The 13,246-nt window shown below is 41.4% G+C and overlaps 1 protein-coding gene across 3 annotated transcripts in view; it reads right to left on the bottom strand.

The window, feature by feature from the left end:
- htr4 (5-hydroxytryptamine receptor 4) overlaps positions 1-13,246 on the bottom strand; it is a 297,439-nt gene that overhangs the window by 221,341 nt on the left and 62,852 nt on the right. Inside the window, exon 1 of one of the 3 annotated variants that reach the window (XM_049586443.1) lies at positions 9,927-10,053. The exons of the other annotated variants lie outside the window; for them this stretch is intronic. Coding sequence (XP_049442400.1) covers positions 9,927-10,005 — 79 coding nt within the window. The 5' untranslated portion in view covers positions 10,006-10,053. Of the gene's footprint in view, positions 1-9,926; positions 10,054-13,246 lie in introns of those variants that run through there. 3 annotated transcript variants of the gene reach the window in all.

Here is a 13,246-nt window from a genome sequence, read left to right as displayed (position 1 = left end):
ACAGGAGAGGGAAGCTCCTCTCGAATCAGGAGCTCTGAGTCATAAAGCATTCTCACTCGTACGACCACAATCAGAAGAAAAACAATGACTGAAAGAAAGAGACACACACTGTGCTGGGGACGATCTAAATGAGCAGCTTGAGGCTTTTGTCAGTTTGAAATAGTTTGGGATTTGACTGTTAATTACAATGTTCAGTAATATTTGATGTCTCTCAAATAGACTTAATAGAATAAGAACTTGTTTGTGTTTTGTTGTTTACTCCTGTCATGCATCATAATATTGTCTTTTTAACACCAAACGACAGCTGCAGCTTTATTCCAAACAAAATCATATCAGTACCCAGAAATGCATCAAACTCTAACATGCACAGTGGCTTAGATATAAACAGTGTTCCCAACTAGTGCAAGTAAATTCAATGGAAGATCACTCTGCTCCAAAATGTAAATTAAAACAACGTAATTTCACATATTTACTGAGTTTTAACGGCTGATGATCGTCTATTCCCTGTCTCAGCAGTTCCTCTCAGCTTACAATGTGATTCTGAGTGATACAATACATTCTTTTTAATGTTTAAATGTCAGGACAATACAATATGTTGCCTGCTCTTGCCAACTTCAGTCTCGAGATAATGACATTGGCCTTCAAGGAGCCACAGAAGGAGACAAAGATGTAAGAAGACATGAGCATATGTGATCAATACCCGGTGGATCTGAAGAAGGTCAGACTCAGTTTAATTAACAGAAGGTGAAACTCGACCACTAAGTTAAAGCAAACAACCCAAAGTCAATTAAGCTTCACTTAGATTTCAATTAGCTTAATGATAATTGTCAATTAACATGTTTTAATTTAAATATTAAAGCACTTTGAGTCGGCTATAATGTGATTTTGAGCACCGACCTTTGAGGCAAAGAAGTGAGTTTACTAGACCTCATTATCTCTGCTTGAGGCTTGAGAATACATTATCTGCTTCTGGCATAACACACCCAAATCTGTGACCAAACTGTTAGGATGCGTTCGATTTTGGGGTGGTGCAGGTGCCAGGTTTTGACAAGATATAAGCCCAAAAACTACAATATCTCTGGTTCTGCTGCATCAACTATCCAACAAAAGTCTGACAATGTTACAGGAGTGGAATTCTAAATTTGTGAAGTACTTTCACGAGATGAAATAAAGATGAAGAGTGGTAACCAAGGCCTTAAAGGGATACTTGGTGCTTCTCAAAGTCAAGGAAGGAACAGCTGAACAGCCTTAAACAGCTGAATTTCAAGGAGGCTACGTCATCGGATCCTGCCGAAGGACTGTCTTAATGTCAAGGATCCTTTGAATTCTACTGGGGACAGAGTCCTCAAGGAACTACCCACAATTTTTTGCACATGATTTGCAAAAGGAAAGTTAAAAGTGAAGGTAGGGTCTCTTCAATGGCCCTGTCCAAATACTCGCACTTGCGCCCTGAGGTCTTCCCTGAAGTGCACTTGCCAAAAGTGCAGTTAGGGGCGTAAGTGCGCAAGGGATCGACGCTGTTTAAAAAGGAGAATTGGGACAGTTGCGTACACATCACTTCCGTTTGGGTCCAGCTGGTCCGTCTCCTAGGAGACGAAACATGGCGATAGAGGAAATAACGTTGTTCACAGCACTGCTGCTGCAAATGATAAATAGATACAATCAGCGAATGATGAGGAGGATTAGGAGCCGCAGGAGAAGGCGGCATCTACATCAGATCCAAGTATTGATGCTGATGCGCAAACTACAGGTAAATTTTTTAAATTAAATTTTACTCTTGAATTTACCTGTTAATAATGTGTATATTAGCTGTAACATCTTTTTTTACTCTACCGTTAACGTAGCCTAGATTACCGTTATTACTATTAAAACGTTTTTTGCTTCGAAAAATTGTGGTAAATTGTGATATAAAATAAACTATAAAGACATATGGTAATAAAATAATAATAATTAAAGACACAATCAAAACTGTAAAGCGATGTGGACTATCATACAAACCTCGGGTCAACTGTAAACTGTATATTATTTCATTATTAACGCCCTGTCATGTATTATTAAGTCGACACAACGTATTGTTTGACGTTATGTTCCTCTAACGGTTGTTGTCAGTCGGAGTTAACGGCTCGCGGATACGTCAGTTACCGTTTGAAGATGGTGAGTTGAACCGGCCAGCTGTGCAGTGTTACGGCGTCACAACACTACAGAGGATTCTGGGTAAAATCCTTCAGCGAAGTGAGGTCTGATGCACACTTTTGGAAGGGGTGCGTTAAGGGCGCAGGTTTGCACCCCTTGATAACAACAGAAGACAATTTGGATGCCCTACGCACTTGCGCCCCTTAGCGGAAGCGCGCAATTAAGGGGCACAAGGGCACAAGTGCGGGTATTTGGACAGGGCCAATGACAGAAACCTGGGCATTTGCTAGCTTGTTCCATTGTGTTGAGCTGGGAGGACCGATCCTACCAAGGAGGGATCCTTGACTTTGAGAAGTGTTAGGCTCTTCCCGCATCATAACCACATTAAAATCGGTGGAATAAATTGGTTGAAAGACTGAACTTTGGTCAGTCAGCTTTTGGAGGCACCTTTCACCCCTTAAGGGGTGCAAAATGGATTGGTCCGCCCCAACACTAGTTCTCAGCACCAAGTACGCCAAGTTCGGACTTGCACACTTGGGAGTTCAGACTTGGCAAGTTCAACTTGGGAGTACAAACTCCCCAGGACAGCTGCCATTGCTGCTGGTCTGTGAGAAATGCATTCTGGGATACCTGGCTGTCAAAAGTCCCCACAAGTCACCTCCCAATGCATCCCCAATGGAACAGGCAGAGCAAGTTCACATCCAGGCATTTGGACTGTACTTGGCTGGATGCGGATTTGAATTGGAACAGTACTTGGGCAGCGACTGATGACGTTTCACAAGTCCGCAAGAACACAAGTACAGGCAAGAACGCAGATTGAGAAACGCTTTAGGATTCGTCTCTAAATGCAGCTAGCTAGAGACTGCTCATCCTTAGGGCCTAGAATTTGGTGCTACACTCCTGAAGTGAAACAATATTCAACTGCACACACTCCCCACACCACAGTGACATAGATCTGGCTGGAAATTGGCAAAGTATCCTTTTAAGTAACCTCTACAAATTGGAAACAAGAAGGGGCACCCTTTTTAAAAAGTATTTTCAGGTGGAACCATTTTTTCCAGTTAGGAAACAGCAGAACTTTGATTACTGCAATAAACTTGCCTTTAATCTGAGGTTCTTTAATTTGAATTTTCGAGTGTGAACGATGTCACAGAGAATGAAATGCTGTGCATTTTTGTTCTTGGTCTGTATTTACAATACTTAATAATACATTAGTTAAAATAAAAAAATTACTGTCCGAAAAAAGTGAAACTTTTTTTAAATTAATATAAATATTCAGTCAGATGAATTTACTTTTCCTATGATTTTTAACTGTGAGAAAGACGGACACTTCAACCACTGATGCTCCTTAAACATCCAGCTGTCCATCATCATCTATTCATCCATATCCCTCACCCTTTCATTAGTGTCATTCAGGTTTCAGATACCCTGCTTTTATCTTCCTTGAAGAAACCTGGTGACCGACCGTATCACTTTACATTTCCTCATACCAGCAGGGAGTCCTACAGCCTCTAATGCCTCAGAGCCAAGAGGCATGACCGACACATGCCACAGCTCTGGCAATTTCATGCACAACGGTTGTCAAACTGCGTTAATGAGATGAGTCGAATGACAGTTTCCTAATTTTCTCTGCACTCTACCACCCTCATACATTTTTCAACATTGCGCGGTGGGCAAACACACTATGCAGAACCAAAGCTCTAACACACGAACGACACACAATACGCTTACAAGATCACAACATTCCTACCAGGACCTTCTATGAAACTAACTGACTCTATATTGATTTCATGGCAATAAACGTAACAGTTATTATAGAGGGTGTTATTTCTGTGGTATTGAAAGCTTAGAGGATATTTCTGACGTTATTGGACTGACATAACTCAATGTACTGTGAAAAGGCCTTAAGTGTTAAACCAACCAAAGTGCAATATATACAACAGTTCTCATGACATGTAATGACAAGTTTTGCACATGGTTTGAAACACTATGCGTTAATAATAGTGGACCCACATCTGAGACAAAGCCTTGAGAAAGCGCTGTGAAAAAGAAGCACAGAAACAGCACAGCTCCAACAAATTTATGATTTGGGGAAAAAAAGAAATGTGTGAATTCTAAAATTACAAACAAATATCCGAATACACAAATATTCAGTTCATCCTCGTTTAGGTTTAGAAAAATCATCATGGTTTGGCATCACCATGTTACATACTTAAAAGGGATGCATGATATTGGATTTTTTGCCAATATCTGATATGCAGATATACAACAACTTATTTGGCTGATAATCAATACCAATATCAATATTTCCATTTCTTCCCCACCTAATTTTGGTGATCATTAAGTCTGTTCTGTAGTGGAATCAACTTCATATTATGCATGCATAGTATTATTGTGATAGTCTCCAAGCAAATGGAGAACATGAAGTAGCAACACCAGCACTGATGACGTGCTGATAATATCGTGCATCCCTTATACTTAATGTAACATGATGATGTGATGACTTGATGTTCCGTACTTCTGTAACATAAAATACCTCAACACTGACTTTAGGTTTCACACGACACACAGTACAAACAGTAAATGTTAACAGCCTGAAGTGTGAATCAACATAGGGATTTTAGTTTCTGATTCTGCTGGTTTAAATTCCTTGCTCTATAGTGTATAAAGTCTCAGAAGAGGCAGCAGAAAATGAACAAGCAGCTGGTGAACAAAGTGGAACATCTAGCAGGAGCTGATGAAGACCGAACCAGAGCCAAAAGAAGAGTGAATATTGCACGCAAATATGACTAAACAGGATGATAATGTTGCTCTGCGTCTGCTGGATATGCAAATATGCAGGTGAATACCGGAGGTGTTTGTTTTAAAGGAGTTAGGCTTAAAGCTGTAGCTGTTGCGTTACAGACTCCTCAGCTCTGATTGGCTGTTTTTGTTCAGGCCCAGTAGATTCTTACAAATGCCCCTAGAAGCACTAAGAGGAGGAGGGACATGATTTTTTCACACATTATCTGTCTCATGTACTGTGGTCAAGATATAGTGACAGTTTCAGCAAATATGAAACAAGTTAGTTTTTATTAAAGTTACCATATGTAGCTTAAATGTTGCATACACCAAAGGCGATGCGAATTTCCGCGTCATGTTACTCACGTGGGTTTGAACCCTAGAATATTTTGTGTTAACTTGCGTCATTCGTACGTGAAATCGATGTCATTTGCATCGTGTCCATCGTGCAGCCCAGCGGGCATTTGCATCTAATCGTGTCTTTACTTTGACTGTGACTGTGAACAACATAAAAGTTTCTAGGGTAATGGTAGCAGAAAGTTACAAATGCAAACTTTACATTTAAGTTTTAGCAATTATTCACACATACTCAGAAAAGTTATATTTAACAATATGCTACGATGATAATAATGATGATAAAGGCTTTCAATTTGATTGCAGTAGAAATCAGCACATTTTGGCACTGAATTATATTTAAAACCCAAACATTACACTGAATTAATGACAACAAGCAGCTGTTTTTGCTGTTACTTTCCTGTCAACATTTTGTTTTCGTTGACAGGGATCTGTTTCTGTTGATAGGAATTTAACAGCATAAATAGTGACGGCTGAAAACAGCTACTTGTTGTGGATAATTAGCCATAAGGAGAAAAGAAAAGCTGGTTCTGCCAAATTCTGAAGGATGCACACAAGCAGACACAGTCCCAAGATTTAAAGCCACCATCAGTTCCAGCCAGATGTGTGTGTTTGTAATGATCCAGCTGTGTGCTTTCGTCCCCCACACCATCTGCTGCCTGTCTCCCCACTAAGAGGCCCATTAAGCCTCAGCACTGAACACAGTGTTGAGGGAGGCAACCCGAGCCGGACCCTGTCAGGGGCCACTGAACTCAACCAGGACCTCTGACAGTGAGAACACTCCCCAAACTGTGAGCCTGTCCTGCGGAGGCCTCACTGGGGGACACTTCTCTGGACACAAAGCAGGGACAAAGCAGAAGGAGAACACACTGGAGCTCGTCTGCCAACTGTTTCTACTAATAATTAAGCAAATATACAAATGAATGTGTTCTGGTGGAAAACAAAATGCTGCCAACAACGACTCCCCTCCAGTATCTGCCTCTGGCAACTAAAGCATTGTCAATGTATTTATTGTTAAATTGTGGTTTAATTAAGGTTTAAAAAATATATATACCATTTGGAGCACACGGAGGGACATAAAACATTCACCCTACTTTATTTCATGCCCATAACCCGATAATGTTCACCATTCAGACACAGGTCACGTCCTTATTATAATGTAACATTTACATAAATCACTAAAGGTGTGTTGCGTTTTGCTGCATTATGCCCTAAAGATGCCAACGAACTCACCCAAATCCTGTGCAAGCAGTTTAGAAACATGCTGATCTGTACCATGAAACTTTCTACCTCTACTGACCAAATGTTTTCTGAATTACATTACCAGAGCTTTATCAGTGTAAACACAACTCAGCAGGGAGAGCAGGGTGTATGCACTGCCAGCTTCAGGGTTCAATTTCTACTATGGTCAATTCTGAAATATCACAATAACTGAACACTTAAATTTACTTAAAGCTCTGTTCATATTAAATAATGAGCTGAATTTTTTCTAGACTTTGCTTTAAGAGCTACAGCAAGCTCAAGTCACCTTTGAAGCTTTTGTGAATTTGCTCACTGTGGGTCTTTGTCACTAATATGTACCTTGAAATGTTGTTTCCTTGCACACAAAATAAATTTGCATGCCAAATTACTGCAAGATTTACGACGCATGGTCTGAGGCTAAGGATGTCATTATTAGTTAATTTGGCTTTCGATTGCCTGACACCCATTTACTTGTAACTAACTGGTTATTTCTAAAGACAAAAATGCTTAATGACGTGAAATATAAGAGGCCTTTCCATTTACACCACGTCCACCCTCTAGTCTTCACTGGCTAGCTAACGTTATCTTTGGCAGCTCTGCACTCTCCACTGGTCGGGTCCAGTGGGAGCTAGCTGCTGGTGCCACTCAATTAGCAACTACCACTGATAACGCCATCCAGATGATGGACAATGGAGGCCACCCTACGGCCTCCTTTTAGGTCGCTCTGGTAAGCAAGCGGCTTCATTCTGAGTCGCAAAACCCCTTTAGCATTGTTAACTCTATTAGCACCACCAGATGTCCAGACACTGCTAACTGTGCTGAAAGAGCTAACATAGCAAAAAATTCTAAGGGCAGTGTGGGTTCAAAGTTGAGCCACTCACTCACTGGGGCAACCAGGGGGGAGACCAGAAGGTGGGCACAATGTTTCCGAACTGACGCTGTTGGGTGACGCTGGTGTTACTGGCGATAATGCCCAATTAAGCGGGGCTGCTAGCTAGCTTCCACTAGAATAGGTTGCTGCACAGTGCAGTAAATTGAACAGCAGCAAAATTTGTAGAAACGCATTCTCAAAGAAAAGTTTGTATGATATCCTACAAATTAGAGCCCCACGAATAACACTGCGTCCTTAACATAAAGTCATGGATTAACGTAACGTTACAGAGGTTAGGTTTAGGAAAGGAAATATGGCAAGGACGTATCTTAAAATAACTCAAAGTTCACACTGTTCTGAACATGCAACTTCACGGCCAAGTCCAGGTTTTTGTGACCCATGCACTGCCCCAACCTGCCTCCCTACAAGACTGCTTGAGACAGCTTCCTTGTGTACTCTCATTGCCACGTGATCACAGCCTTTCAAAATATGTGAGACATGAGATAAGTGCAAATTTGAGAGCATTACGTTTTGTAGGAAAACATACAAACAATTTGTGAGAACAGCCTACAAAATTACCCCGTAGACCGTCAATCCCCTGACACCAGTATCTGAGGAAGTTCTGAATTTGTTTGCAGGTTACAAGCAAATTCAGGAAAGAACTTACTGATGAATCCCGGATTTGTGCGTAAAATGTTTGTCGGACTGTTCGTGAATGATGCCCAATGATATTTAGTGGAAAGACTAGTAAGTAGGAAGAAAGAAGATCACATCTTTTTGACTTGGCACCTGGTAATATGGATGTGCATGTGTCTACCTCTCCTTAATATAAGACTAGTAAGTGGACCATGATTTAAGATTATTTTATGAAAATGATGTAAGATCTTGTTCAGTTCAGATCAGTTTATGAGTTAATATCTAAACACAGGACCACAGAGGAGGATCTGAACTCTACAGGCAAGGAGTTTAGTTCTGCTAATTACCATTCAGGGTTAGAGGGTGAATACGTGTTCCTAGTTTAGGACGTGCCGATTTAAGTCTTTACTGCGCTCTGCTGACTCGAGGGGGGTTAGAGTTCATCCTTGCCAGCTTCTATCCTCACACCAGCTGCTGTCCTACCTTGAATTCTTCCCTTCTGTTTCAATTCACTCCAATTATCTGCCTGCTCCTGTGCTCTCAGGGCCCCTCAAACCAAACCCTCATTACTCATGACTTTCCTCTTCTCTGTGTCTTAGGGAGCAACGGAAATTACCCTTTAGACATCTGGACAGACTTGCTCCTGAGTCTCCCTCCAGGTGCAGGCACACAGGTGACTTTGGTTGGTTTTACTTGACAGTGGTAATCAAATTTGCCTGCCTGTTGGTGAGGGGCAATCCAGCTGCCAACTGTGTGGATCTCCAGGTGGGGTGATACTTCACTGTGACCGAGTGCAGCCCCTGTGAATCGAGGTGGGCGGAAGAGAGCTAACGTCATCCTGGCAGGGAGGACGGCGTTTTTCTGCACCCACGAGACGAGGACACACACTTCTGTACCTCTTGATTAATTTTCCAATTTAATTTAAATGCTAATTTGAGTTTGATGGCAGTCTTGGGGCTCTTCTCTCTCAATACCAAGATGGATGCCGCTCTTTTCCTCCCTGTGTTGCATTAAGGCTCAGTAAACTCCTGTTCTTTCTAGCGACTGTTTCAGCTCTACACATGGAAGGGCTCAGCTAAACCAGCAGTCAGAGAGCTACGCCCAATTTGCTAAACTGATAATAATGAACATCCTGTGGTCTCTGGGTACACATGCAAGAACACTGTGCAGCTAAGATAGTCTATTTACTCTCCACGGATGAAATCCAGCAAAGCTTTTCAGCAATTATCATTTGCATACTCCACCCAAACTGCTGTCACAGGTTCATTAAAGTATCAATCCAGAACTTTGGATGGCGCTTGAGCCATTCATGAGTGTTATAATAGTGGGCAGAGGGGCAAGGAGGACGGGACAGGGGGAGCACAAGAAAGTAAGGAAGACATGAAGGACAATATGAGAAACAGGAAAGGCAGGAAAATTGGTGGGGGAAGACAAGCAGATGATGTAGGGCTCTACAATTTCCTCGATGTGGAAACATGGACGGAAACTTTGAATTTGATACTAAAAATAGAATCAACTGTACAACAAATTGTGAAATGCAGATTTCAGAAAAATTAAAAGGGAAAACATGGATTAAAATGGATTTCACAGGGCCGCAGCGATGATAAACAGTCAATACAAAAAGGAATACAGCTTTCTGAACCTTAGCGAAGAGTAATTTGACTCTGGGTCTCATCATGTTATTGATTTCTAATATCAGCTGACACTGGATGGTATTTCATGGGCACTTGCCCGCTAAATGTCAGCACAGTCTCAGTTCAAGGCCTCTGACTGAACATGAACTCTATGAAAGAGCAGAGTAAGGAAGAGAAGTAGTAATCATAAAGGCTCATTCTGCTCCTTTTTGGTTTTTAATCACCTGAATCCTGAATCCTGAATCCTATCCAGTCACTCGTAAGATTTCACTCACCAGTCTCATGGCTGAGGTCTGCAGATGTGGCGACACCGCTGGACACAGCTTTACAACAGTCCAACAAGTCAAGAAACATGAGTTTGCTCCGAGTAACTAGGCCGTCTGTGTGAGCGTCCTTTGCACTGTGAGAGTGCACGTGCAGACACGGTTGATACAGTGGGTCAAAGATAAACCAGGAAGCAGCTCTGAGGGGTCAGATATATGTCTTGGATGTTTGAGAACAAACAGTTTGGGTTTTCATTTTCACTTCCTCTTAAGTGGTTTCATAAGTTGTTTAACTTTTGAATGAACCCCCCACAGTTATGGCTCTCCCTCAACATCCCACTTCAGCATGAAACTATACCAATCAGTTTAAATTAAAGCAACACTATGCACGTCGGATATGAGCTTTGTGGAGTCTGATGTCTGAGCCACAGTTCCTGCATTGAAATGTGGTAAATAAGCACAGCGTGTGTGCTTGGATCTGTCAAACTTTAGATCAACTATAAATGTCTTTATTCTGTTTCAGAAGACAAAAGCATTCACACTGTTATGAATTTGAATTAAAAGAAAAACGGGTCCCAAAATAAATCAGAAGTTTTATTTGTGACTTTTTTAGATTGTTATTATATGCATAAATAAGCCCACTTGTCTTTTCAGTAAGGTACAGATACTGTGTTTTATTTTTGACTTTAACACACTGGCACCAAACATCACACCCTTCTATTTTCTATATACATCCCCACACCAGCTGCAGCTAAATACGTGTCAACGCACCTGGATACTCGGCCCCGTGGCACTTTACCACCCCCGAATTTAATGCATTCTCCCCTACGTGACCTCAGCTTGTTCATCTGCACCTGTAGCTGCTTTTTTTTCCTCCTCTCCTCACCACTGATGCATAAAGAGAAGTGTTGTGTTGCTGTGTCCCATGTGTGACAAAAAAGTGGATGAGGAGAGACTCGTTGAGGTTGAGAAATGATCCGAGCTAAACAACTTCACAATCCCATCATTATAAAGACAATGGACATAAAGATATTGCCTGGTGAGTCACAGCTCTGGAGATCGGCTCTACAGGTGAGAAATCAAATTTAATTAGCGGCTGTAAAATAAATCGATTCACAGAAAATAATCGGCAACTATTTTGATAATCAATTGTTTTAATAATTTTTCAAACAAAAAAAAACATTCTCTACCTTCAGCATCTCAAATAAGAGGACTTGCTGCTTTTCTTTGTCATATATCAATATTAACTGCCTATTTTTGGCTTTGGGATTGTTGGTTGAACAAGACAAGAGATTATAAGAGATCAACTTGGGCTCAGGGAAGATGCAATGTGCGTTTTAAGCTGCAACCAGCAGCTCTAGAGCGTGCTCTGTCAGACGGTTGGTTGGTTGGTTGGTTGGTTGGTTGGTTTGGGCAGTTCTTGCCCTACGAAGCTGCTATTTGGCATGAAGGAGTCATGTACGCATGTGAAGCTGAATCTTACTCGATCCCAGATGCCAAGATGACCAAAAAAAAGTTTTTAGCTTCAAGTTTACTTTTGCAGTTCGTCGCCCACTGACTATGCCCCGCCCACAAGTTCCTGCTTGGCTATAGACTTTACATTGTGATGATGTCACAGATTTTTAAATCACTTTTCTCAGCTTGAGGAAAGTTTTACAAATATCAAACCTCCATGGTTAAAAAATTCATAACATATAGAGTCATAATTTTAGTTAGTTTAATGTACACCTCTTTTATAACTGTGGTCTATGGGGAAAATGCCTTTTGGGCCACAGGGGATTTTTTGCTGCAATACCGCAAGTGGCCATTGGGAAAAATTGGCTGCAAGGCTCAACTGCTTTCCTGGGGGCCTGGTGTGAAAGTATGTGTTTGTGTTAATGCTAATTGGCTAATAAGGAAGCATGGCAACGGCTGGGGCCTCTCGCAAAAAGCCACATGACTTCTGAAAGGATTCAGACTTGCCCCAGACTTTGCAGAAAGATCATGAGTCAAAGGACAGCTGATTAACTGTTCATGCCAACTGGAAAAACGTGACAAGGTTAGGATCCATGTGGGTACGTGGTTGCAGCTCTTGGAAGTTTGTGCTTGTCTCACTATTTTTTGACATTTTATAGGCTGATGATTTATTGAGAAAAAACTGCAGGTATCTGTACTGAAAATAATAGTTAGTTGACCAAAGAGAGAGGTCGTTCCTGAAGGAGGAAACCCACCTAAACACTTGATGTCAGTCGGTACTCAGGCCACTCTGAGCAGAAAGAAATGTCTGAGTGCAGGAATAAATGTCAGCTGCCGTTTTGTCCAGATATTGGCTTGAACTGAATGTCAGAACACTCAATAACACAAGCAATCAAGAGTGGTCCCTGTGCGCTGAGTACTCATCAAAAACTGACCTTTCAGTACTGACTGACTGTCCTGTCTGTCCGTCTCATTGTCCGTCCGTCTGTCTGTCCTTACTGTGTGTATCCACAGGAACTCTCAGGGTGACTCAGTTGAGATTTCAATAGCAGAAAAGCCATAAAAACCTGCGGGACTGTCCAAAGAGCACCTGGAGAGAAAGTGACTCACCTCACAGCTGTATAACCCCTGTCACTGACAGCATGCACTCACGTACACACACACACACAGAGCGATTGCAAAATCTATGGCCAAAGAATCTCTCACGCGCACACAAAATAGAGCACCTTGAAAACATCAGGCCAAAGATATAAATGTCAGGAGCGGCTGCAGCTTAAAAGCAAAGTTGGTAAGGAGTTTAATGGGGGACAAAAAAAGAAGAGACGAAGAAGAAGAAGAAAACAGATGGAGGACAAATGGGAAGAGCATTGACGATCATTTAATAGAGCACTCCTGACAGTCTCGATTACGTAATGAGACTCCTTGAGTGCAAATGCAAACTTACAAACTGAGACAAACACATACACAGTTTCACACTTGTGCCGTTAAGCCTGCGTTGCCTAAATTCCTCCTCCCTGAAAGCAAACAGCAAAACTTCATCAAGTTGTCAGCCCTGCAGGGAGCGCTGCAGACAATATACTGCTTTAATACTATAAGATTGTATTCTATTTCTCAAATTCAGACAAGTCCAGTAAACTCTCTGGTATTCCCACAATAATATATACTCTAACACCAGGAAACCATAAAAATTAGGAACATAAATATTCCTGATCTCAAAAACAACATGTTGCCAAAGACGTCAGACGTCACATCCAGGAGGTCTTTAAATGATGCTACTAAGGGCTAAACATTCAGAAACTATTATTGTGAAATGTGATAATGTTAAAATAAATAAGTGTTGAGCTCTGTTTCATTACGTTACAGCTTCATGTAATTAG

This window comes from Epinephelus fuscoguttatus, linkage group LG9, assembly GCF_011397635.1.
Source record: "Epinephelus fuscoguttatus linkage group LG9, E.fuscoguttatus.final_Chr_v1".
Lineage (NCBI taxonomy): Eukaryota > Metazoa > Chordata > Actinopteri > Perciformes > Serranidae > Epinephelus > Epinephelus fuscoguttatus.
Note: the sequence above shows the minus strand (reverse complement) of the source record. Positions and strands in the feature narration are given on the sequence as shown.